This window comes from Hakea prostrata, chromosome 1 (assembly GCF_041222555.1).
Source record: "Hakea prostrata isolate BN-2017 chromosome 1, UWA_Hpros_2, whole genome shotgun sequence".
NCBI classification, from domain to species: domain Eukaryota; kingdom Viridiplantae; phylum Streptophyta; class Magnoliopsida; order Proteales; family Proteaceae; genus Hakea; species Hakea prostrata.
In genome coordinates, this window is record NC_142600.1 from 74,096,096 (window position 1) to 74,121,339 (window position 25,244).

At 39.0% G+C, this 25,244-nt stretch overlaps 1 protein-coding gene across 1 annotated transcript; it reads left to right on the forward strand.

The window, feature by feature from the left end:
• Positions 1 to 24,078, forward strand: LOC149029990 (beta-amylase 2, chloroplastic-like). The gene is made up of 11 exons (XM_089142310.1): positions 1 to 714; positions 791 to 1,354; positions 1,938 to 2,213; positions 2,777 to 2,854; positions 3,069 to 3,269; positions 4,137 to 4,331; positions 18,839 to 19,003; positions 22,294 to 22,554; positions 22,844 to 23,062; positions 23,537 to 23,756; positions 23,837 to 24,078. The coding sequence occupies exons 2-11, from the start codon at positions 851 to 853 to the stop codon at positions 23,863 to 23,865; spliced, it is 2,148 nt and encodes a 715-aa protein (XP_088998436.1). The 5' UTR covers positions 1 to 714; positions 791 to 850; the 3' UTR covers positions 23,866 to 24,078.
• The last annotated feature ends 1,166 nt before the right edge of the window (positions 24,079 to 25,244 follow it).

Below are 25,244 nucleotides of genomic sequence, written 5' to 3' on the forward strand. Positions count from 1 at the left end.
CCCATCATGCGCGTGATCCACACAATCAGCACTGCTACACGTGTCACTCCACGGCCGTTTGATTTCTTCGCTCGCAGAAGCGCCTCGTTCGTGTTAACATAAACTCAGACACGAGGCGGCACACGCGTGAAACCCTAGAATTTGCATCCCACGAGTCTCCTTTTTTCATCGCCGGTAATCAGCCGGATAACCGCCGGAAATCGCAGAGTGAATCTTTCTGCAACCCACCTCAGGCTCCTTTTCTCAGGCGTTCCAGTTATATATGCTATCTCTACGTTACTGATAAATCGAACAGGCGTGGCGTTTCGCCTGATAATTGCTAAGGGTTTCGCCGGAAAGCGGTGATGGTGTTTCTCAAACGCGCAAGAGAGTTCTGGTTCTTATGGTAGGTTAATATTGTTTTGGGAGCTAAGACTTTAAAGAGAAAGGGAGTATTCATTGATTCACTGAGAGGCGACTATCTAACAAGGTCTTGAACAAGTTTCAGATGTTGAAAAGAACCCTAATTTAGACTGGCACAGTCACGGGTTGGAAGGTTGGAGCTCGGTGTAGGTGATAACAGAGATCGTAAAAAACCAAGATTTTAGAGTCCGTTACTTCGAATCGGCATTCAGATTTAGCTAAGTAACTGAGAGCATCCACCGCCTGTTTCTTGGAATCCTTGGCTAAACGAGTATCTATTTTTCAATTGCAGCAAACGGAGCTCCGACGGAGGTTGATTTATCAGCAAACTCAATTTCTTCATCGATTCGAATCTGTCGACCTAATTTCATAATTTAACATCCTGCAGTCTACAAGAACTGAAATGGATCTACGGAATTAGCATTGGAGGAGGACAGCTTCAGAGTAGATGGCACAGGAGATGGAAAGATTGGTTGGAACTAGCGAGGAAGAGGAGGACGAGGAGATGCAAATGGAGATGAAAGATGGTAACGATGAAGAAGACGATAATGAGGAGACAAAACACAGAAGAGTCACCGCCGCAATCATGGCCGCAAATGAAGGTTTCGGATCAAACAGCAATAATCGATTTCAACATCTACACCACCACCACCATCTTCAACAACATCAACAACAACATCAGCAACAACATCAACAGTATCAGGAACAAATGACATCTAGCGGAGGAGGAGAAGGATCTCGAAGGTGTAGACCGAAGGAAGAGAAAGAGAGAACGAAGCTACGAGAACGGCATCGAAGGGCAATCACAGCGAGAATCCTTGCTGGACTAAGAAGACATGGAAACTATAATCTCAGAGTTCGAGCAGATATAAATGATGTAATCGCTGCTCTTGCTAGGGAGGCTGGATGGGTTGTTCTTCCAGATGGAACCACCTTCCCTTCCAGATCTCAGGTAAGCTAAACCCTAAAAGAAGCTCAGTGCTCATCTCTCATTTATCTCGAAATTATTCCATTAGGCCGATCTCCTTCGCTGAAGAAGAATCAGCGAAGAGCAACGTTCTCCCATGGTCTTATACTCTGAACTCTGAATCCTTCCAGTTTACTCTCCAGATTTATTGAGTATGGCAGCAATTCTCATCGAAATGTGCATAGTTCTACCGTCCGATATTCTCATAAGATGTTGAGACCGTCCGATTACTCTTTCCCCATTGTATTTCTTTGACTTGCCACGTGGCTCAAATGTTTGACCTTAGAATTTAGATTCCTCGCTTCAGGCGACACTTAGGATCCACGTGGCAAAAGGACACCACCGGCGCCCGTGTAGATCTTTTTGCTCAACAAGCAAGTCCAAGAAAGTTGTCATAAATACGACCTTTTCTAACTGCAAGCCTTACTTTCTGTTTCTCCCTCGTCTTCTTCTTGTTTCAAGTTTCTTAGAGAGTGGTTCTTGGAAAGATAATCCGCTGATCTGATTCAGTTTCCGGCGAATTTGAGAAAAAAGAGTGATGGCTTTGTCGTTTGTTCATGTTTTCCAGAATGCAAAGCCTGTTGGTGCCACTTCCGGTGACGCTGTTACTACTTCGACGCATATGGTGGCAGCTCAGAACGCACCTGCTTCTCTGAGAGTAGTTTCTCCTGATGTGCGGAATACTGCGGCGGATTATCGTCCGTATCGTATGAAGAACGTCTTCGTGCCGAATTCTTCGTCTTATGATGGTTCTTCTAGTTCTCGATCTCGCACCTTTGTCGAGTATACAGGAAAGAAGAATGAGAATTCCCCTCTCTTTGTGGATTCTGTTGATCATAAGCAGGTACAGAAGTTATATTAATCTGAAACGAATCTTTACTGTTCTAGTATGATCTCTGTTTCTTGATTAGGTGAACTGGTCTAGACTGTTAGTCTTCATCGTCTGGCATTAACTTGTAATTCCAGTGCACTTGATATACTAGAAGTGATCTTTGAACTCAATATGCGTAGTTCTTGTATATTTTATAATTCTTCTTTTTCTGGCTCTCTTTATGACCGAGGATTCAGCGGTTGGATTGATCGTAGCCACTCTTGAGTTAGTTGGCTGATACAGCTGATGTTGCCTGATCCATGAGGGAAGATAACTCATCTTGTGCAATATCGGTCCATATCGGCTGGACCAACGTCTTTGAATCCCTTTCTTTCTTGGCTGATACAGCCATTACAATCTTGAAACGTCAATCCATCATTCATGCATAAAAACACTGAATCTTGTGCGTGTGCGAATGTTTACTACTTCAGCTTCCTAACTATGTTTATCATATTCCCTTTTCATTGCTGTCTTGGTCGGTATGCAAAATGATTTACGTGTCTTCCTCATTTGGTCATTTACACATCTGTCTATAGGTGATAGGCTCACCTGGGAAGTTGCATGAGCGTGATTTTTCCGGCACAGCTTACATTCCAGTTTATGTGATGCTACCGGTGAGCAACCTTCATTCTGCTGTCGTTTTTTAGCTCCTCACTCTCATTTGATAATTTGTCTAACTTATCAAACTTTGATCTTCGCATGAATAGTTTTGGTTTGAGGATGGGAACAGCTTTCTGGATAATTTTAATGAGAAAACTTAGTGCCCCAAGATCAATCATAAAATTTTTGTTTATTTGATGTTCATAATCTTCTTTGGTGGGATGGCAGCTGGGAGTTATCAATATGAAGTGTGAGCTTGTTGATCCGGATGTTCTGCGTGAGCAACTGCAGATATTGAAGTCCATCAATGTGGATGGTGTGATGGTTGACTGTTGGTGGGGAATAGTGGAAGCTCGTGCAAGAGAATATAAATGGAGTGGTTACAAGGAGCTCTTTGAAATTGTTCGTAAACTGAACCTCAAATTGCAAGTAAGTTGAATAAATATGTGCCATAAGGAGTCAATTCGTATATTATTTGCTTTTCAGAGAGAGGTAACAGAAAAAAGGAGAAATAATAAATAAAGTACTAGGTTACAATGTCTTGTTCAAGTTTTTGTTATCTTCAATGTCATACTTTTGGCTTGTGGCCTCCTGGCATTCATTCTAGTTAGCTCAATGGTTCTGACTTTTGCAGTATCCATCCCCTGAAAATCATGCCTATATTATTTAAAGATGACCTAGGAAAATCCTGTATCACCTAAAAGAGATCAAACAGATTTAATTATTTAACTCATGCTGTCTGACAGCATGAAGATCTTATAAAACCAAAAGAATGCCAATGTGTTTCAACAATGTAGCATAACAATCAAGCAACATCATGACCAGCAACCTTATTGAACCATGTGGACTGGTATGGCCTATCTCTGCCCTTAGTAGAGAGGGGGCCTTGTAGGTGAGCTGCATGCCAAATGTTGGTAGCTCTCTCAAACATATGGGCCACCTTGTGGTGGAAATTCCTGCTTGTGCAGTCTCAACTTTTTTTTTCTGTACTGAAGCAGTCTCAACTTTTTTTTCTTGTGCTAAGGAGCAATAACAGTTGTCTTGTTCTTTCAGAACACTCAAAATTGGTTGCCCTACCTGTTTATGTAATCATCGTAACATAGTTGTCGAGGCGTTGACACCACCTGGACACCGTGATTGCCTGGTTGATTTTGCCTTATATTTTAACCTTTACTAGTGCCTTGGCTTGCCTTGTGCCTTGACAATTATGTATGGTGGTGATAAGATAACATGCTTATACCTCATGAAATGATGGTTTTTGTTGCCAGTCCTAACGAGTGGTTTTTGTTGCAACAGGTGGTAATGTCATTCCACACATGTGGAGGAAATATTGGCGATGATGTTAGCATTCCATTACCTCCTTGGGTGGAACAAATTGGTGAAGACAATCCTGATATCTATTTTACTGATAGTCAGCTTAATCGGAACCGAGAATGCCTCACATGGGGTATTGACAAGGAACGGGTTTTAAAAGGACGTACTGCTGTTGAAGTATGTGTCTGATATCTTTTTTATTATTATGTTTTTCGGATGAATTATCCATCTGATATCTTAGTATAATTAGATACATTATTATGTTTTTGCCTAGTCTTATTTAGCCCTTGTTTTATTTCTTCCCCCCCCCCCTTTCCCTTTTCTTTTCGTATGAACAGTAGAATCTTTCAAATTAAAAATTCAGAAGGAGGTGACGGTGGGTGGCCATCATTCTTACCATCCTTGCTACTAATGGCTAGTGGTGCAACTTGGGCCCAAAAACCTAGGCCAAACTGAAAACTTCCAGGTTTGGCTGGGTTGTTTTGACCTGTGAGCCGGGATTGACTCATAAACCCTGCTGAGGTCAGGCTAGGCTGGACTGAGCTTTGGAGTTGATGCCTCTGTATAAGCTTGACCAAAGCTATGTTTATGTATGTAAATTAGGCTTGCGAAATAACATATCACCATGTTAGTCTGTATAAGCCTGAGCAAAGCTATGTTTATGTATGTAAATTAGGTTTGCCAAAAAATATATCACCATGTTTGTTCAGCATTGATTTAGCATATCAAATGTAGTACCTCTACAGTGATGCAGTCCTTGTTTCATGGGAGACCAACTGGGAGCCAGTAAACTGGCCGCTTGTATGGACAAGCCAGCTAGGGCGGGTTAGAATTATGGGGTCCACTTGAAGGCTAGGGTTAGGTGGAGTTCGGATTTGGTTAAGTGGTTATGACTGGTAAGTGATGGAGAGCCTGTTAGGAATACAGTACCTTAATGCAGCAGATTAAGCAAGAAAACACAATCAAAGACAAGACACAAGGTTTACTTGGTTCGGTCTTAAAGACCTACATCTAAAGATGAGTATAGAGACTCAACAAGCATTGCACTAACCAATATCAAAGAGAAGGTTACAACTCTACATCCACCCATCAAGTGCTCACAAGATATGAATCAAGAGAGACAACACACAAGTGAGGAATGACTACACTTGAATACAACATATACAGCTTCTCTCTTCAACACCAACCAAGAACACTAAACAGCAGTGTCTTCCACGCATTAGAAGCCAGTAGACTTCACTATCTCCATGCTTGGACACCTTTCTTGAGCAGTAGTAGAGTACCTCCAACAAGAGCAGAATTAGAGCTCTTCCTCACGAACAAAACAGAGACAGGAAAATGGATCGAATGAATGAAACCCTGAAGCCAATAATACAATATATACTGAAGAGCATAAAGACCTTTATTACCCTTACAAACAACAACATAAGACCCTCATATCCCCAACGTACATAAAAAGACACTAATGACTAACATATTACAACATTCTCCACCTTGACTCTGATATTTTCACTGTGCAATAACTTGTGAGTAATCAGTGAACTCATCAAAAAATAACAAAACAAAAAACAGATTAGAAAGTTAACAACTTCATCATGTTCAAAGTAGACTTGAACTTTCCAACAGGTACCACTTTAGTCATAATGTCAGCTGGATTGATACAAGTATCAATCTTGCAAACATTAACAAGACCTTTAGCAATAACATCTCTAATAACATGAAGCTTTATATCCACATGCTTAGTTCTTTCATTATATATACTGTTTTTTAAAGACACAAAGCACTTTGAGAATCACAATGCATAAGAGAATGCAAGTAACCAAAACCAAGCTCACTAAGGAGCCCTTTAAGCCACAGACACTCCTTAATAGCTTCAGCCAAGACTATATATTCAGCCTCAGTAGTTGAAAGTGCCACCACATGTTGAAGTGTGGACTTCCAACTCACCAAGTTACCATCAACAGTGAACAAGTATCCAGTCAAGTACCTTCTCTTGTCCAAATCAGCAGCAAAATCAGAGTCACAAAATCTAACAATGCTCATATTATCAACACAAGAGTTATATTGAACAATTCTATAAGAAGCAGAATTTTTTAGATATCTTAATAACCACATAATAACATCCTAATGTGAATCACAAGGCCTACTCATGAACCTACAAACCAGTTCAACTGAATATACAATATCAGGCCTAGAGCAAACCATAGAATACATGAGGCTACCAACATACTCTTAATAAGGTCTACTAGTTACAACAACATTAGTAATAGTTCTAAGTTTAAAATGAGCACTAAGAGGAGTATCCACAATCTTACAATTAGCATTTCCAAACTTATCCACAAGTTTATGAATGTATCCTACTTGAGACAAAGTTAAAATACCTTTAGATTTATCTTTATGAATATCAATACCAAGAATTCTTTTAGCAGCCCCTAAATCTTTCATTTCAAAACTCAGATTTTAACATAGACTTCAATTTACAAATCTTAACATTATCCTTAGATGCAATAAGTATGTCATCAACATAAAGTAAAAGATAAATGAAAGAATTAGGACTGAACTCACGATAATATATACAATTATCATAATAACTTCTTTTAAACTTATTCTTAAACATGAATTCATCAAATCTTTTACACCATTGCGTAGGGGATCGTTTCAAGCCATATAAAGATCTCAATAATAGGCAAACCTTTGTCTCATTTCCTTTAACAACAAAACTTTCAGGTTGAAACATGTAAATCTGCTCATCTAATTTACCATTCAAGAATGCAGTCTTTACACCAAGTTGTTCTAGGTCTAAGTCATAAATAGCAGCTAAGGCCAACAACACTCTAATAGGGTATGTTTCACAACAGGGGAGAACACCTCATTATAATCTATCCCTTCATCTTGAGAATAACCCTTAGCTATTAATCTAGCCTTAAATCTAGTATTTTCTACACTTGGAATCCCAACCTTAAACTTGTAAACCCACTTACAACTTATAAGCTTCTTCCCCTTGGGACTATCTACAAGAGTCCAAGTCTGATTCTTAGCTAGGGAATCTATTTCTTCTCTCATGGCAGCAAACCAAAGCTTGCTGCCACACCCGAGCTCTTGAAAGCTGGGGTGACTAATCCTTAGGATGTTATACTAAGATCATAAGAAATGAGATTAGAAGCTGAATTAGACACCTCACTTACATTGGCATACCTAGAAGGCCTCCTAATCTCCCTTTTAGTCCTATTTCTAGCCAAAACATAGTTGTCTAAGGGGTTCTCATCCTCAAGCTCTTTTTGACATTTTAAAGGATCACCACCAGCCCCTAAATCCTCATCTACACCTATGGGATCAGGAGTATCAAGTTCAATATTAGGACCTCAAGAAGAGACTATCGAAATTAGGGAGGAGACACACAAAGAAATTTCAGGAAATAGTTCATAAACTTTACCCCTACTCCATTTCTTAACACCATATCCTTCACCCAAGGGAACCAGGGGTTTAAGGATGTTATAATCATGTCTCTCTCACTCACAACTTATGACTTATGAAGAGTGATTCATAAAGGGCCTGAAGAGGATTTGAAGGAGAATGATGGGGTTTGACGGAGATGGAGAGAGGTTCTCGTGCCGCATCATCGAGGTGGTGTCGAGCGAAAAAGCTAAGGCAAGGCCTCAGGATGAAGACCGATGGGGTATTTTCAAATAGTGGAGGAAGTAAAAATCACCCCCACAACTTATGACATGATCGACCCTATGTCGACGTGTCGGTGGGTCGGAAGAAAGCCGACATGCGACGGTGGTGTCGCAAGGCACCGACATGGCGACACTGATCGACCTGTCGGACCTTGGTTATAAGATGCCGTGCAACCCATGGTAGTGGCGCGTTCTGTATTTTCAAATTAGTCGGAGAGAGAGAGAGAGAGAGAGAGCAAAGATGAAATAGCTTCTACCCTCTGTTCTTCATTTCTCCTCCTCTCTCTCTCTCTCTCTCTCTCACTCACAACTTATGACTTATGAAGAGTGATTCATAAACCTAACAGAAGGTCAGTGTCGTTGCCACATCATCAGAAGCTGCAAAAAGCTAAGGTAAGACCTCAGTGAAGACCAGGGTTTCGGAAGAAAAAATCGCCCGACATGTCGACCCATGTCAACGTGTCGGTGGTGTCGCAAGGCATCGACATGGCGTCACTGGTCGACCTATCGGACCTTGTTTATAATCACTCTTAACTTTGCTCCACCTGAAATTAGGTGTATCAAAATTAATAGAGGAACTTGGGGACTTGTTAATCATAAAACAAGTTGTACTAGCAGCTTCAGCCCAAAACCTTTTCCTTAGACCAGATTCTATCAACACGCATCTTACCCTATCCATGGTAGTCCTATTCATCATCTCAGCCATTCCATTCTGTTGAGGGGTATAAGTGCAGGTTCTATGTGTATACCATTATTCTTGCAAAAAACCAGAAATTTATCATTCACAAATTCAAGTCCATTATCAGTCCTTAGTTTCTTAATTTTCTTTTTAGTTTGGTTCTTAACTAAGGTCTTCCATTTTAGAAACTTATCAAACACACTTGATTTATCTCTAAGAAAGTATAACTAGGTCTTTTTAGAATAATCATCAATTATGGACAAGAAATATTGGCGGAGGTACATTAGGACTTCCCCAAAGATCTGAATGTATATACTCTAGAGTTTGAGAAGTTTTATGTGAGGAGTGGGGGAATTTAATCTTGTGAAGCTTACCCATAGCACACACGTCACAAAAATTCAGTGGACTGAACTTCTTGAGGTTAATTTGGCCACTTTTATAGAAGTGCCCAAGGCCCTTACTACTTATGTGACCTAACCTCCTATGCCATAACTCCACCTCACTAGAAACTTCACTAAAGATTGAGGCAGTCTCTAAAACCAGATTCTTATTCAACAAATATAACCCATTTCTCAAATCAGCAGTTAAAATTACATTGCTACCCTTCATAACCCTGAGGGAACCGTATTGGAAACCTCTAGAGTCCAACTGACTTAGGGATAGCAGGTTACTTCTAAGTCTAGGTCATGCCTAACTTGTTCAAGATCCCTAACCTTCCCATCATTCAATTTAAGTCTTATGGACCCTATCCCCACAACATCACATGCATTGTCATTACCCATTAACACTTTACCACCTCTTATAGGCTTAAAAGTGACAAACCACTCCCTCTTAGGAGTCATGTGAAAGGTGCAACATGAATCTAAGATCCAATTGTCTAGGTCAGCAGTTGGGGATATTACAAGTGCATCAGTTGTAACATTAGTTACATTTGTAGCCTCCATCCTCTCAGTCCTATTCTCATTTTGGTTCTTTTGAAGTTTTTCCCTACAATACTTTCTTATATGTCTCTCCTTACAATAATAACAAACTCTTTTATTATTGTTATATTTGTTATTATTATTCTTTCCCATAGACTTCTTCTTTTTCTTCTTATTATTAAACTTCTTCTTAGTTTCAAATCCATTCCTATTTTCAGAATTACTAAATAGCCCCTCACCTACTTGTTTGCCTTTTTTCTCAGTCTTAAGTTCTATATTCCTAACCTTAAATTCTTCTATAACATTATCTAGGGTTATAGATTTCCTACCATACTTGATAGCATTTTTAACACCAACATGAGAATTAGGCAAAGAGTGTAACAGTAAAACAACAAGGGTATTATCAGTTAATTCTTCATCTAAGTCAGCAAGATCACATGACAATTTATAAAATTCTTCTACATTATCAGTAAGAGACTTAGATGCATCAATTTTGAAACTAAATAACTGTTCATTTAATAAAGTAATATTAGGAACAGAAGCAGTTAAATAAAGTTGTTCAAGTTTTAGCCAAACCTCAGCTGCAGATGTATAGTCCCTTACCCTTCTCATTATACTGTTGCTAAGACGCAGAATTAATGTACTATAACACAAGTCTTGCATGTCCTGCTTCTCATCTTCAGTCTGGGATAAAGGGAGATCCTTATCCCCTCTCAAGGCTTTATGACAATGGTTTTAGACAAGGATGGCATGTATCCTATTCTTCCAAACCACAAAGTCACCTTTCCCATCAAATTTCTCCAATTCATATCGAGTAGGAGCCATGACAGGAGAAAAAAGACTAAGTCAGGGTTTTACACTACTAATTAAACAACAACAGAATATGAAATTACTTTTATAAAATAACTTCAGTTTTAATAACAGCAATGAAGTTCAGTTCTATAGTAATTTCAAGATTATCTGGAAAAGGCAGTAATGAATTTTCTAGTGAACAACAAACTTCAGATAAACTAATCTAACAATAAAGAATGTAAAACATAGGGAAAGAACCAGTTTCTAATTACAAACTAAATGTAATTTATAAACTACAGTTAATTCACATACCAACTTCAGAGTGTAGACATATTTCAAGCACCAATTTCATGCATACAACATACAACAGTCAAAAGCCCCAAATTAATTAAAGGAAGAAACAATTTCTAATATCAAAGAAACAAGATCACAAGACATTCATATAACCAAACCCTCAAGTGACCCAATCTGGGTTTGTGGGTCTAGATTTCTTGCAATAAATTGAGGTTTTTTGCTTCAATCAACTTCAATTAGGACTAGGAAGAGAAGCCCTAAAGAAATTAGGTCAAACCTAAATTAGGGTTTAGGGCAGATTAGGGTTTTAATGCACGATCACCGAAACATAGAGATGCTTGAAATAGAGAGCAAGAATTAACCAGAATAGCAAAGAGGAAGACTCGATTAAAGCATTTGAGAGCATACAAGAACATAGCAGACTAGGTACGTACAAGAAGACAAGGCTCTAATGCCAATATGTTAGGAATACAGTACCTTAATGCAGCGGAATAAGCAAGAAAACACAATCAATGACAAGACACAAGGTTTACTTGGCTCGGTCTTAAAGACCTACATCCAAGGATGAGTATAGAGACTCAGCAAGCATTGCACTAATCAATATCAAAGAGAAGGTTACAGCTCTACATCTACCCATCAAGTGCTCACAAGACATGAACCAAGAGAGACAACACTCAAGTGAGGAACGACTACACCTGAATACAGCATATACAGCTTCTCTCTTCAACGCCAACCAAGAACACTAAACAGCGGTGTCTCCCACGTGTTAGAAGCCAGTAGACTTCACCATCTCCATGCTTGAACACCTTTCTTGAGTAGCAGCAGAGAACCTCTAACAAGAGCAGAACTAGAGCTCTTCCTCACGAACAAAACAGAGACAAGAAAATGGATCGAATGAATGAAACCCTAGAGCCAATAATATGATATATACTGAAGAGAAAAAAAAACCTTATTACCCTTACAAACAATAACATAAGACCCTCATATCCCCAGCATGCATGAAAAGACACTAATGACCCTAACATATTTCTACAGAGCCAACCAGTGAAGGTTTGGGGTTTTGCTGATAAGGTTCAAATGCTGAATTTGGAGTTTCAGAAAAATCAAGGTTTTCTCAGGTTTTGAAAAAGTTGAAAGATGAAATTCTAGGATTTCAGCTTGTCAGATCAAACCAAAAATTCAAGTTGTTTTGTGTATGGCAAGGCTTGGATGACTGGATTAAAGAGTAAATTGGACTTTAGGAAGTAGCAGGTTAGGACGGATTTGGAGGTTTAGGATTTCTATTGGTCAAATGTTTTCTAGCTTTGGATCAAAGGTCAAGGGGCAGAGTGAGTTGTATTTCAGGATTTGGAAGGATTTTTGATTGCTGGAAAGTAATTTTAGAATTTTTTACTATGAGTGTTTGTTTGATGCATTAGGGTGGAAAAGGTAAAAGGGTTGGAATAAGTATACCTTTCCTAACAAAAGATCAAAGTCTGAGTTAGTTTCGTTAGGTAGGGTGGAAGAATGAAATGACAAGCTTTTATAGATTAAGGAGCTTGTTTGCTAGGTGGCAATGAAATCTTCCCACGCATGCCTTAAAAAACAGTACCACTCAGAATGGTGGAACTTTCTGGGTAGAGTGCTGAGCGTGGAGCCACAATTTCCACAGTTCTCATAACCTTCTTTCCTTTTCTGTTGTGTCCCTTCACCCCCCTTGACATGGGTCCCACACATTTAACTGTCACTGCTCCCTTTTTTTCATCAACTAAACACACTTTGAAGTTTTTTGATGATGGAATCGAGTAGCAGCATGGGTTTGACTGTCATTGATGGTTTGGGATGCTGTGGACAGGCTATAGAAGGATCCTAATGGTTAAATTGAACCATGAAGGAGTTAAAATGAGCTCGATTTATGGAAAATGGAAATCGAAAATGGGATGCTTGGCTTTGGTTTAAGATGAATTTGGGGTTGGGGGTTGATTTTAGTTACTGACATTAGAAGAGCAGCGCTTGAATGCCCAATGTTCCTTTACTTTCCAGGAAAGTTTGACAACTATGATGGAAATTGAACTTGGCACTACAGGGGAGATCAAATAATTTGATGGAAGCTGGATATCTCTCAACAGGCTAAGCAATACTTACAGAAAAGAACTCTATTAATCAAATCATGGGCTGAACTGAGCACCACATATATGTTTGTAGCCACTATGGGTGACATAACTTCCAAACTTAACTGGGACACAAATAAAATTTAAGAATCATGACGGTACTAGAATTACTATTTACATGAACAGTAACTTAATGTGCTACTTCAGATAATGACTAGATTAAAGTTCAGTTATAATTAAAAAAAATCCAAACACCCTAGCTACTTGAATGGAGTTTCGAGGATGGAATACTCGTGGAGAATATAGGTTAGACTTCTCTCCTTTTCGGGTAGGACTATCTTGATCAAATTATGTTATCTGATCCTCCTACCTTTACTGGTGTGATATTTTCTCTATTCCTAAAACAAACCATTAATGAAATGGAAGCCGTATTTTGTGCCTCCCTTTGGAGAGGGCAAGAATCCTTCCGATTTCTCCATGCCATCTCTTGGTCTTCAGTTTGTCTCCCCAAATTTAAGTGTTGGATTCTATTAGGAGTCTAATAAGAGTTTGTATAGGAGTTAAATTAGAGTTTTTATTCATGTAAAATTCTATTCCTTGTAATAGTATACTTTCCACTTAATTATAAATAGAGAGCTTGAGATCATTGATCAATATGCCATTCTACCAATTTCATATTTCTCAACATGGCATCAGAGCCTCAATTCGACTAGGATTTTTTTCTTTTCTCTCTTCTTTCTTTTTTCTCTCTTTCAAACCCATCGCAATTAGGTCACCATCTACCGCTGCACTATCTTTTCGGTTGCAAACGAAGACCAGAAAAAAGAGAGTATCTTTTCTGTTGCAAACAAAGACCAGAAAAAAAAAAAAAAAAAAAAAAAAGAGAGAGAGAAGAAGAGCCACCGCTGCTACTAACGCACCTGCTGCTACCAGTTACCGCTGCTGCTGAGAAATTCTTCAGTTCCGACTGATATCTACGGCTGCTACTGTCATTGCTGCTACAACTGCTGCTTCCTGCGCCATCGGGAGAAAAAAAGAGGAGAAAAAGCAGAAGAAAAGCCGCTGTTTCCTGCGCCTCAAACTGGTATCGTTCTTCAGTTTTTCTGCCACTGAAAGAACAACTAAATCAGACGGAAAGGAGAGAGAGGACGAGAACCACTTCCGCTACCTGTTGCTGCTGTTTTCTGCTACTTCAGGAGAAGCCGAACAGAATCGCTGCAATTCGTCGCCATTGCCATCGCCAAGAAACCAGATACCCTTCCTTCGTCTGAAACAAAACCCCTCTGGTTCCCTTTACACCCTTTAAACCAAACCAAATATTACACCCTTTGTCTAAAAGTCTTTATATTTAAACCAAACCACATCATATTTGGACCCCTTTACATTTAGACCAGACCCAACCAAACTCATTAGTCTTTGGCCGAACCATATGTTTGGTTCTATTGTTTTTTTTCCTTTTCTATTGTTCTGAAAAAAAAAAAAAAAAAAAAAAAAAAAAAAAAAAAAAAAAGAAAAAGAAAAAGAAAAAAAAAAAGGAAAAAGGAGAATTTTTTTGTCTTGAGTTGTTTGGCTATTACATTCTGCGACATTTTAGTTTTTTTTCAAAAGGTGAAGACTGAAGAACTGCAGATAATTTGTCAACATGACAACTATTGATGATAATCCTGCTCCCACTGACTCCGAAAATTACCACACTCTTCATTCTCTTTCGGTAAGATTTGATGGGACAAATTATTTGATTTGGTCCCGATCTGCTTACTTGACTATTGCTGGAGGAGGCCTTGTTGGATACATTACGGGCACCACTATCAAACCCACTACCGCAGGTGTTTTACAGGATAAATGGATATCAAATGACTCTCTTATTATGTCATTCCTTTTGAATTCCATGCATCCAAATATTGCCCGGGGTTACCTATTACAGCCCAAATCTGGAAGGCTACTACTGAAACATATGGACAGTTGGGGAATGATGCACAGGTTTATGAGCTACGAAAGAAGCTTCATGAGACTACCCAAAAGGAACTAATTGTGGCCCACTATTATGCTGAGTTGCGATCTCTTTGGCAAGAGTTGGATCATTATGGGGATTATCACCCCACTAATCCAGATGATGTGGCGACATATAAGAAGTATATTGATAAGATTCGAGTATATGACTTCTTGGCAGGTTTGAACGTGTAGTACGATCAGATTAGAGTGCAAGTCTTAAGTCGTTCTCCCTTTCCTACACTAGAACAGTCTTATGCTCTTGTTGAGTGTGAGGAAAGTTGTCGATTAGTCATGCTTCATACTCTTATTATGGAGAAATCAGCTTTACAGTCTATTCACACTAAATCTGATCCGGCTAAAGAGATTGTCAAGTGTGAGCACTGTCACAAACCATATCATACCAAGGAAAATTGTTGGAAACTGCATGGGAAGCTTGTTGATTTTGAGCAAAAACAAGCACAAAGAAAGGGAAAACCAAAGGCTAATCTTTCTGAGACAGTTTCCACCACACCCTCTGCAGACGTTGTTTTTCACAGGAGGAGTTTGCTACTCTGCGACGTATTCTGCAATCTTCTACTGCCGGTACAGCCTCGACCACTGCTTCCTCTACTACCCCTACCAACTCCTACCTTGCTACTTTAGGATCTGGTCACGGAGAAGGAGATTGGACGTGGTAAATGGACTTTATTTGCTCGAGCCGATTGGAGGATCTACTTCTGCTTTGACTACATCTTCTAATCCGGTCCATTTGGTAATATCAGACCTTCATCAGTGGCACCGTAGGCTCGGTCATCCCCCTTTCAAATTTTGTCATTTTCTCTAGATTTGTTTTCCTGATACTTTCATCTTACCATTACAATTTCTTCCTTTCCAAGTTTCCCCATTGGCTTGAATTTTGCCTTAAAAGAATTCTTCTAATTACATTCAAGCCATTATCTTACCTTGGTGGACCATGGACCATATCATTTAGGGATTTCCTTTGTTATTGTTTTCCCACGTGTAAAGCTACACGTGAGGGGGAGATTGAAGATGTCTACAATTCAATGCCTTTCATGTAGACTTCCTTATGTAGAATTTGATCTTTGTTACCTTTGAAAGTTTGCCCCTTACCTTCACAATCTTCTACTTTGGAGATCTAACATTGCTATAGAGCTATCTTTTTGACTGTGCAGAACTTGATCTTTGTTAACCCTGGAGATTTGCCCCTTAACTTGACATCTTCCCTTCGGAGATCTAACCTTGCAAAAGATTTGTCGTTTGACCTTTGCAGAACTTGATATCTATTACCTTTGGAGATTGTCACTTATCTTGACAAATTTTCCCCTACCTTTGGAGATTGTCCCTTGGCAAACTTTCCCTTTAAAGATCTAACATTGCTACAAATCAAAAGTTTCACTTTGGCTGTTTTACCCTAGCAATTGTTACCCCAAAAATATATTTTCCCTTAGATTTGTGCAGAAATTTAGTCTTCTCAACATTTGAAGATTCTACCTTTTTTCTTGGGCGTTCTTCCTTGGAGACATAAAGTTGCAGTAAAGATGAGGACAAAGCAAATGGGTATAAGGCAGACGTAATCTATAAGTTTGAAGATCAAATTGCAGATGTTTACCTGGACAGATGTTTTATACTCTTTTGGTCAAGTTGGGCATGTGTGATATCCATGCCTCAACTTGAGGGGGAGTGTTGGATTCTATTAGGAGTCTAATAAGAGTTTGTATAGGAGTTAAATTAGAGTTTTTATTCATGTAAAATTCTATTCCTTGTAATAGTATACTTTCCACTTAATTATAAATAGAGGGCTTGAGATCATTGATCAATATGCCATTCTACCAATTTCATATTTCTCAACACTAAGGGAGGTCTCAGTTTCTGGAGGATTTTTGATTATAGTTGTGCTAGCCTTTCAAGCTCATCTGGATGGATCTCGACCAAGCATGACTTCATTTGGGTCTCTAGGGATTACTCCCACTGGTTGAGTTCCGATTCCATTTGGAGGGCTTCTATCCCCTCAATACCTACTGGTTTGGGGGAAGCTTCTCCAATTGAGACGGCTTGCTCTTTTTGCCATCTCCACTCAGGTTGCTGATGCCTTTTCCACCTTCTTCTAGCTCGACTTGTGGCATTGCACTGGCATCCTCCACAATCTCTTGGGCTGTCGTTAGATCTATGCTACCCATATCCCAAAGCTCACTATACTCTTGGAGTTCATTTCTGATAACTCATGGGTCTCTCTCTCTCTCCCCCCCCCCCCCCCAAAAAAAAAAAAGTCTCACTCAGGTTTGGTCCAACCTCCCCATGCACCCCCTCTAGCTGATTCTCCACTTTCTCTGCCTAGAACCATGCCTGCATCCTATCTCCCTTTATTGACTGGCATCCCTTGGTTTGGTTCAAAAGTTATATCCCTTGCCATGCCCTTTTAGCTTGGAGAGCCTCCCGCCCAATCCCTCCCCTTTCAATGTCACCTAATTATCGACGCCAATTGCATCCTCTGCTGGAGTGACTTGGAAGATGTCAGCCACTATTCTTCTCTTGCCACTTCTCTTTTTTTTTTATGGGGGAAGCCATTTGTCTCCAGATGGCCTCGTTCTAGATGCTCCTTTGGGTTCTTCAGGATTGGACTTGGTTCTTGAGAGCTTTTCCTTGTTCTACTATTTGTGATTTCGTTGGCAAATTCGTGTTTCGTGTCATGATGTCAATCTTATGGTGGGAGTGGAACCTTAGGAGATGAACTTCCAAATCTAGACTCCTAGACTTGATTTAGAAGGTCATCTCTTTTGATGTATTTGTAGGCTTTAGTTTCTTCCATATCCCCCAGTTTTGGACACCCCAACGAACATGCTTATTGTTTTTGACTTGGGGTTTAGGCTCTCCCCTTTTGCCGGCTAATGGGTTGTAATTTCCCCCTTTCTCTTTCCTCTTTTGTACATTCTTTTTTTCTCTCCTCTCCTCTTAGGGTTTTAGTAATGGATTTTTTTATCCCCCCCCCCCCCCCCAAAAAAAAAAAAAAAAAAAAAAAAAGCAAGGCAGAATTTACATTAATTAATTAAACTCTTTTCATATAGGCACGTTTTGGGCCTTAGGATAGGCCCATGACCACACAAACGTATTAAACTAAGGCCTGACCCCTATATCTATCAATCCTAGGTTGATTTCAAAGGAAAATAGTCCAATTCGGCATTTCGGTGTTGTCCCTGCATCAGATTCCTAACATATCTGTTGAACAAAATAAGCTAATTTTTACTAAAATCTCCAAATCTTGTTGATAAACAGATCACATAATAGCTGAAGAAATTGAGCCTTGAGTCTCAAAATAGCCAGTTGATTGAAAATAGCCAGTCTCAAAATCTTGTTGAAAATAGCCAGCCCCAAAATGGGGCCTCAGTCTCGCCAGCTCAAACTTGTTGTAACGCCATAGCTGAAGAAATTGAGCCTTCAGTCTCAAAATAGCCTTCAGTCTCAAAATATCTGTATGATCCTGATGACAATGAATTTGAACTTTGAGAACCAAGCATATTAAAAACCTGTGACTTTTCATGAATCCTGAGTCAATAGCATGCTGTAGAACTCAATAATAGCTACTGCGCTCAAGAAGGTATTACTCCCAATTTCTGGATCTAATTAAAGACGACAAATTTCACTGCAATGTGAGCTAAAGAGAAAAGCTTGGAGTCAGGGGACTGAACCAATAACACACTAATCGAAATAGCAGTAGTTAACTCAACTGGCAATAGGCATACTATGAAAAGGTGCTGTCAAACCCTTCGAAACTAGCAATTTTTTTTTATGAGTGATAGTAACTCAACAAAAAACTTGATTGTGTGGATATATGTGCTGAAGGTTCTTACTTTTGACTCAAGTAGGACACTTGAATGTGGAAAAGCAACTGACTATTCAAAGTGACAAGCACAAAAGAAATAGACCCTTGTCTCTCCACCCAGTTGGTCAAAAATGTAGTTTAGCTTCCTTCTAGATCAAGTCTTCACTACCATAATTAAGCTACCTTTTGAGATCTATTGTTTAATTAAATAAGGATGATTCTAATGGAAATTGAGCTCCTAGGAGCATCCCCTATAAGATGAGAGGAAAATTCCTATGTTGTCACTTTCATCCAGTTTTTTTTAATTGCTGTTTCTTCCTAACCTTCCCCCCCCCTTCCCCGGCAAAAAAAAAAAATCCCCACTCTTCCTTTCTCTTTTCCTATTTAACTTTTACCAATTTGTATTTTATTGATTCACTGTAGGTTTACTATGACTACATGAGAAGCTTTCGAGAAGAATTCGATGAGCTTTTGAAGGATGGAGTCATCTCTGAGATTGAAGTTGGACTAGGTCCCTGTGGTGAGCTGCGGTATCCATCCTATCCTGTGAAACATGGCTGGAGCTATCCTGGCATTGGTGAATTTCAGGTGAGTTTGGGTTATTGGTTATTCTATCCCCATTTTTATTAAAGAACCTTTCCTTTTGGCTGCATTAGTGCAAGTATCAAGGCTTATCCACATTATTGCCTTTTTGTAATTAAGATCATGTTCATCACTTCTTACACTCCCGAAACTGATATTTGGACTGGTAAGATAGGTGAGTAGAGTGATCCCAGCCACATAGTTGACCACACTTCCATAGTTGTCATGGCATCTTGGTGACTCAAGATGGGCCCTAGATACAAAGATGACTCCAACAATGCAACCCAGGCACTGGGAGCCTAGGCAACTATATCTACTTCTTGTATGAGTGTGTGGTCATCTTGTAAGGTAGGGAGTGTTCCCCTCACACTGATTGTAGAACTTTCCAAGGAGGCTCTTTCCACTCAAGAATTATCAATAAATACTCAAGTGGAATAGTGCTGTTGAATCACATGAATAGATTTATTTTAATGGAAATTAGCATTTGCTTGGAACTTGGGTTATATACTTGGGCCTTAAATCGATAGATTTTCTTTTTAATGGGGCCACTTAAATGGGCTTATGGTATGGGTAGAGACTAAGTGAATGGGATTAATTAGTTGGATTTATTTATTTTTAATGCTATTAGGTATTTTAGTTAGGCTAGATTAGAATTCTCTGAGTCCAGCCTGTTTTGAGTCAGTTTTCTTTATGATTTTAATTTCTATTTCAGTCTATCTTACCTAATCATTTAAGGATAGAGTTATGTTTTTGTGTCTGTTTTCACATCTTCTATACAAGCTTGTCTTCTACCTGTTGCTGTTTTCACTTCTTCATCCAATGGTTATCTAGAGCAGTGCTACTACTACAAGTAAAGCACTGTTCACATGAACAGTGTCACAGCCTCTTGGTTTGCTTTTATGTGAATGATGCTAGTGTGGGACCCAAGACCAGATCATGTTAAATTTTTTTTGGAGGTATCAATTTTGTCTCTCTGTGGGGGGAATTAGGAGTTTGTTTGGTTTCGACTTTTGGCATAGGGTTATTTTCTATTTTTGTTGTCTGTTTCTATTTTTGAGTTTCTAATTTAGAAACCTTGCAACTTGAGTTTCTATTTTGAGAGAATTTGGTTCTATTCTTAGTATTAGTAGTTTCAATCTGCATGTGACTTAGAGAACACACTAAAGCTCTCTATGTATTTGTAATGGGATGTAAGATCTCTTTCCTACTTCTCTTCCTTTCTTTCTTTTATGAAGTTGAATGAAAGAACCATTGCTTTGAGTCTTTTATTCTCTTGTCCATGGAGAGAGGCTGGGGCGTTGCCATGAGGGATAAACCCTAGCGCTGAAGGAGCCTTGCCATTGATGCTAGACAGCCTAGACTTATCTATCCCCATCTTCTATTTCGTTAACCCTTTTCCAATTTCTTCTCATGTTCGAATTATAATGGTGCTGGCATTGTGTTGCTGCTACTTTTGAAGAAGATCATCGTAAGCTGCCGTTTATCATTCATACTGATACCAATGACTTATTGACATTACTAAAAAAAAGCGTTCATACTGACCAGTTGCTGTTCTGCCATTTTGTCACTTGTTCTATGTATCACTTATTTCCTCCATAAAAATGCTTACTTTCTTATTTCACTCTACCCTCTGATGCAGATGCATCACCCAACTAGGCTTCCTTTAATGGTTGGTTTCTTACATGCTGGGCATGGGTTTTCTATATGGTAGACCACTTCTATGCACCTAAATTATCGGTAATTAGGTTGCATACAAACTTAGACATTTTGCCTTTTGTACTTAGTTGCTATCTTTTGTTTTAAATTGAAGCTGTCTGGGTGGTTTGAACAGTGGTTTAGTCTAAGTTATTTATGAATATTCTCTTTTTGGCTAGGAATATTTCTTTAAGTGGTTATTACTTTGTTTTGAGTCTATATCTCTTTCCTAAGATACTTCAGGTTACCTAATAGGTTAAGGATTAGGTTTGTCATTTCCCTTTTAGTATAGGAGTATATTTTTGGGTCTTCATAAGGTTATAATAGGGGCAAAATGGAAGAATAATTGATGAATGGAACTTCAAGGTTTGTTTATTGCAATTGATGAACAATTGCATGGCTTGCTGTGTGACCAACTTTTTTCTTCCCACCTCACTTGCTTTTATGTGGTTTCTTCTCCTTCAAGTTGCTACTTGTTAGTTCAAGGACATCCTCCACTAAACAAGCTGCTGTCAGGGTATTTCTGCAACAACAATGAGTTTAAAGCATCCCTAGCCCCACCATTCTTCTTCTAATCCCCAAGAGGCTTCCCAAAGCCCGAATGAAGTCCGAGGCTTTCTGCCAGCAGCATAAGAAGCACAGTTTAACATCAGGGATACTATAGTAATTTTAGCAGTCCTACTCGAGCTCAGCTGGGAATATTTGTAATAACGAGTTTGTTAGTAGTTCTATTCTGTTTTTAATTATTATTTGAGTGAGTCTAGGTTGAGCTAAGGAGTCTTTTAAGATTTAAAGTCCTATTTGAATTCTAATTGGCTATGAATAGATATAAGCTTGTAACAGAAGACAGATTTGAAAATACAAATAATGAGAGTTTGTTGCAGCCAGCATAGATTGAGGTGTCGAGCAAGCAGCTAGGGTTTCATTTTACCATAACTCCATCGACAAAGCTGTTGGTATGTCTATGTAACTCCATCTCCATACCAACCCTACTAGACTTGGTAAGTAATAAATCAGCTTTCAACTAACAATTTTATTTTGGGATATAACTTGACCAGTGAGATGAGCGTGGGATTCTTTATCACATGGACTCACCTTTTTCATTGTATGTGGCAAGTTGTGATGGATCTCTCATGAGTCATAACAAGTCTGGAGTCTAGACAATCAAAGGGGCCAACTACACGTGCTACCACCAACTAAATTCTGACCTAACTTTTGTTTCAATTTTGACTAATTCTAAATCAGAGTGTTTCAAAAACAATTCTGGAAGTTCTATGTGTGTCCTAATTCCTTTTCCTATGAACTCTAAGCCTTCTTCATATGTCTTTTAGCTTGTCTTATATGCAAATAAATAACCTCTTGAATAAAATGATAATGATGCATTGTTTCCTGGCCCTTGGTGCCTTTTACAAGGTCTATAGTGCTGTGGGGATGTTACCAACCCAGCTCCTAGTTACTGCTTGCTTCGTCTGTCTTAGCATCATCTTTGCATTTCATTTCATTAAGTCTTCTTTTATTTTCTTTAATATTGACATGTTTTCTGTTTTCTTTTTTCTATATGAAACTTAAAGTGTTTATGGAATTCCTTTTTCTCTTGTTAGTGTTATGATAAATATTTAAAAGGGAAGTTGATGAAGGCAGCAGAAGCAAGGGGACACCCCGACTGGGCTAGGGGGCCAGATGATGCAGGTTCTTACAATTCCCAGCCTCATGAGACACACTTCTTTTGTGATGGGGGTGAATATGATGGCTACCATGGCAGATTTTTCATTAATTGGTATTCTCAAGTGTTGATAGACCATGCCAACATTGTCCTCAAATTTGCCAAACTGGCTCTTGAACTCACCCCTATTGCCGTAAAGGTGAGCCTAGTTGCAAAAATTTAATTATTCATCTAGTTAATCTAGATAGTTCTGTTAAGCATCGTTTAAAATGATGTTACACAAAGACAAATTTGATCTCATATTCTAATGCTTAGCTTCTGGGGAAGTAATTGATTAAAGAAATGATGTGATTGATGAGACAGCTATGGGGGGACACATGGTTGGGCTCCACTATGCTACTTCAATTTATTTGTTAATCAACATAGCTTAATTTTCTAAGTTTGCTTACACATTTTTTACATCTAATCTTTTGTTTTTTGATGAGCAGATAGCTGGTGTTCATTGGTGGTACAAGACAGCTAGCCATGCTGCTGAATTGACTGCTGGGTTTAATAATCGTGCCCACAGGGATGGGTATGCTCCAATTGCTAAAATGTTAAAGAAGCGTGGAGCTGCGCTTAACTTCACGTGTGTTGAATTGCAAACTTCAGACCAACAGGAGGATTACCCAGAAGCATTAGCCGATCCTGAGGGCCTTGTCTGGCAGGTAAACAGTGAAACAGCTGTAACAACTTCGCTGGTTTTCTGCAGTAATATGAGATGTTTCGTGTGATGGTTATTTATTATTATTTTTTAAGGGTGGTTGGGATTGGAGCACTGCAGTTATTAGGAAATAATAAGCTCCTAAAAGTAGGAAGTATAGCAAGGGAATCTGAAAATATTAAGTTTATCTACCAAGATGGTTAAATTGTATATTTGGAAGTTGCTTTTTGTTTGTTCTCTTGTTATTTTCTTAAAATATAAGATTGGCCATAGGTTTCTTGCTTAACCTGAGTAGTAACAGTTAGACATAATGAAGATTGTTTATTTGTTGTTTCTCACAAAGAACTGCGTGCCCTCTTCCTTAGGTTTTTTTTTTGTTTTTTTGGGGGTTTCTAGGCAGGAAGAACTGAAATTGTTATCTGGCTTTTAAGATTGGGCTTGGCTCAATTATGGATTATGCATGTGTTCATATTTACAGGTGCTCAATGCTGCATGGGATGCTGGCATACCTGTAGCCAGTGAGAATGCTCTTCCTTGTTATGATAGTGATGGCTACAACAAGATTCTGCAAAATGCCAAGCCTTTGATCGATCCAGATGGTAGACACTTGTCTGCATTCACCTACCTCAGGCTTAACCGAGAACTGATGGAGACACACAATTTATTGGAGTTTGAACGATTTGTCAAGAGAATGCATGGTAAAATGCTGGGCACCCTTTGTTCTTCATTTTTGTCTAATTCCAAATGATGTTGCTAATCCTTCTTCTCCAATGCACAGGAGAAGCACCTCTTGCCGATCAATTGTAAAGAGTGGGGAGCAGCTATTGCCGATTTGGTGGTTGTGGTTTCCTTCGTCGCAAGTGTAGGTTAAGAGTACAATTGTATAAAACTTCTACGTCCTCACTCCTCCCTTTGTAAATGGATTTTCTTTCATATACGTAATAGGCATTTTAATCATCCCAAGTCTTTAGGTTTTGCAACAACTTGTAAGTTGCAACTGCTGTTCAACCACTTAAAACTCACGCCTTTTGTTTTTTTGTTTTTTTTTTTTTTGAGGGGGGGGGGGGGGGCTTGAAAGAAAGACAAGATAAAAAACAGCACATAGTTTATGATGTTGAGGCTACGTCAGCGAGGCTAGCTACATAAATCATAGTACAAGAGCTAATATATGTTATAAAACATGCATTTGTACATCTAGAAGTAATAAGACTTGAGTTAAGGAATAAAATAATATGGCCAAGTGAGGTTGCAAAAGAGGGTTATTTGATCTTATATGTACAATGTGATTGAGTCCTAAAATATCTACGGTAGGAGTTTTTAAAAGCTTATTGAACTAGTAAGATTATTTGCAAATGTGACTCCAATCCCCACCTTGCGTCTCTCCTAGTTCAGATCCTCAGCCCAATTCACTCACTCTGTTGAACTGGTACTAATGATTATTGGTAAACAATTTGAAAGGGTTGTGGCTGGCTGGCTCAAAAGCTTATTCGAAAGTAAATTTCATGAATCTCCTGGCATCCAAGGTAGGCTTAGTCATGCATCGTTCGCTGTTTCCTCTGCTTTGGATATGTTTGCCTCTTGTTCTGTTTATTGGTATTCAAGTAATTTCTCCATATTATTTACAGTCAAAGCTGGATTATAAAAACTTTCGTCTCACTTCTTTGCCAACGAGTAGTCCTTTTTTTTTCTTTTTCGACTCAAGTGGAACCTTTAGGGTGCAATGTGTTTAAAGAGTTCGCAAAATCAATGGTAGTTCTGGAGGATCTATTACCCTAAAGCTGTTTCAAATACTGAAACTCCTATATGGTTAATTGGTTATATAAAGATGCCTCTATAAATGGGTTGAAGTACGTCTTTTAAGCACTAGACGGTGACAGTGCTACAAGAAGTTGGGATCCTGATTCTAGTACTGTAAGCATTTTATGTTTTCTGAGTACTACATGGTAACAGTACAACTGAAGAAATTGGGGTTCTGACTCTTGTTTTGTAAACCTTGTGAACGCTGCTAAGGGTGCAACCAGTGATTACTCTGGCCACCGGGGCTTTTTGGGCGGCTAAAAATGTACACTACTATATGTCGCAGGTTATTTCCAAACTCAAACCTGCAACCAAAGTCACAATGGAGCAATCTTGTGTTGCACCAAGGCCAAGGACTTCCCCCTGGAAGAAACCCCTACTTTTATCAA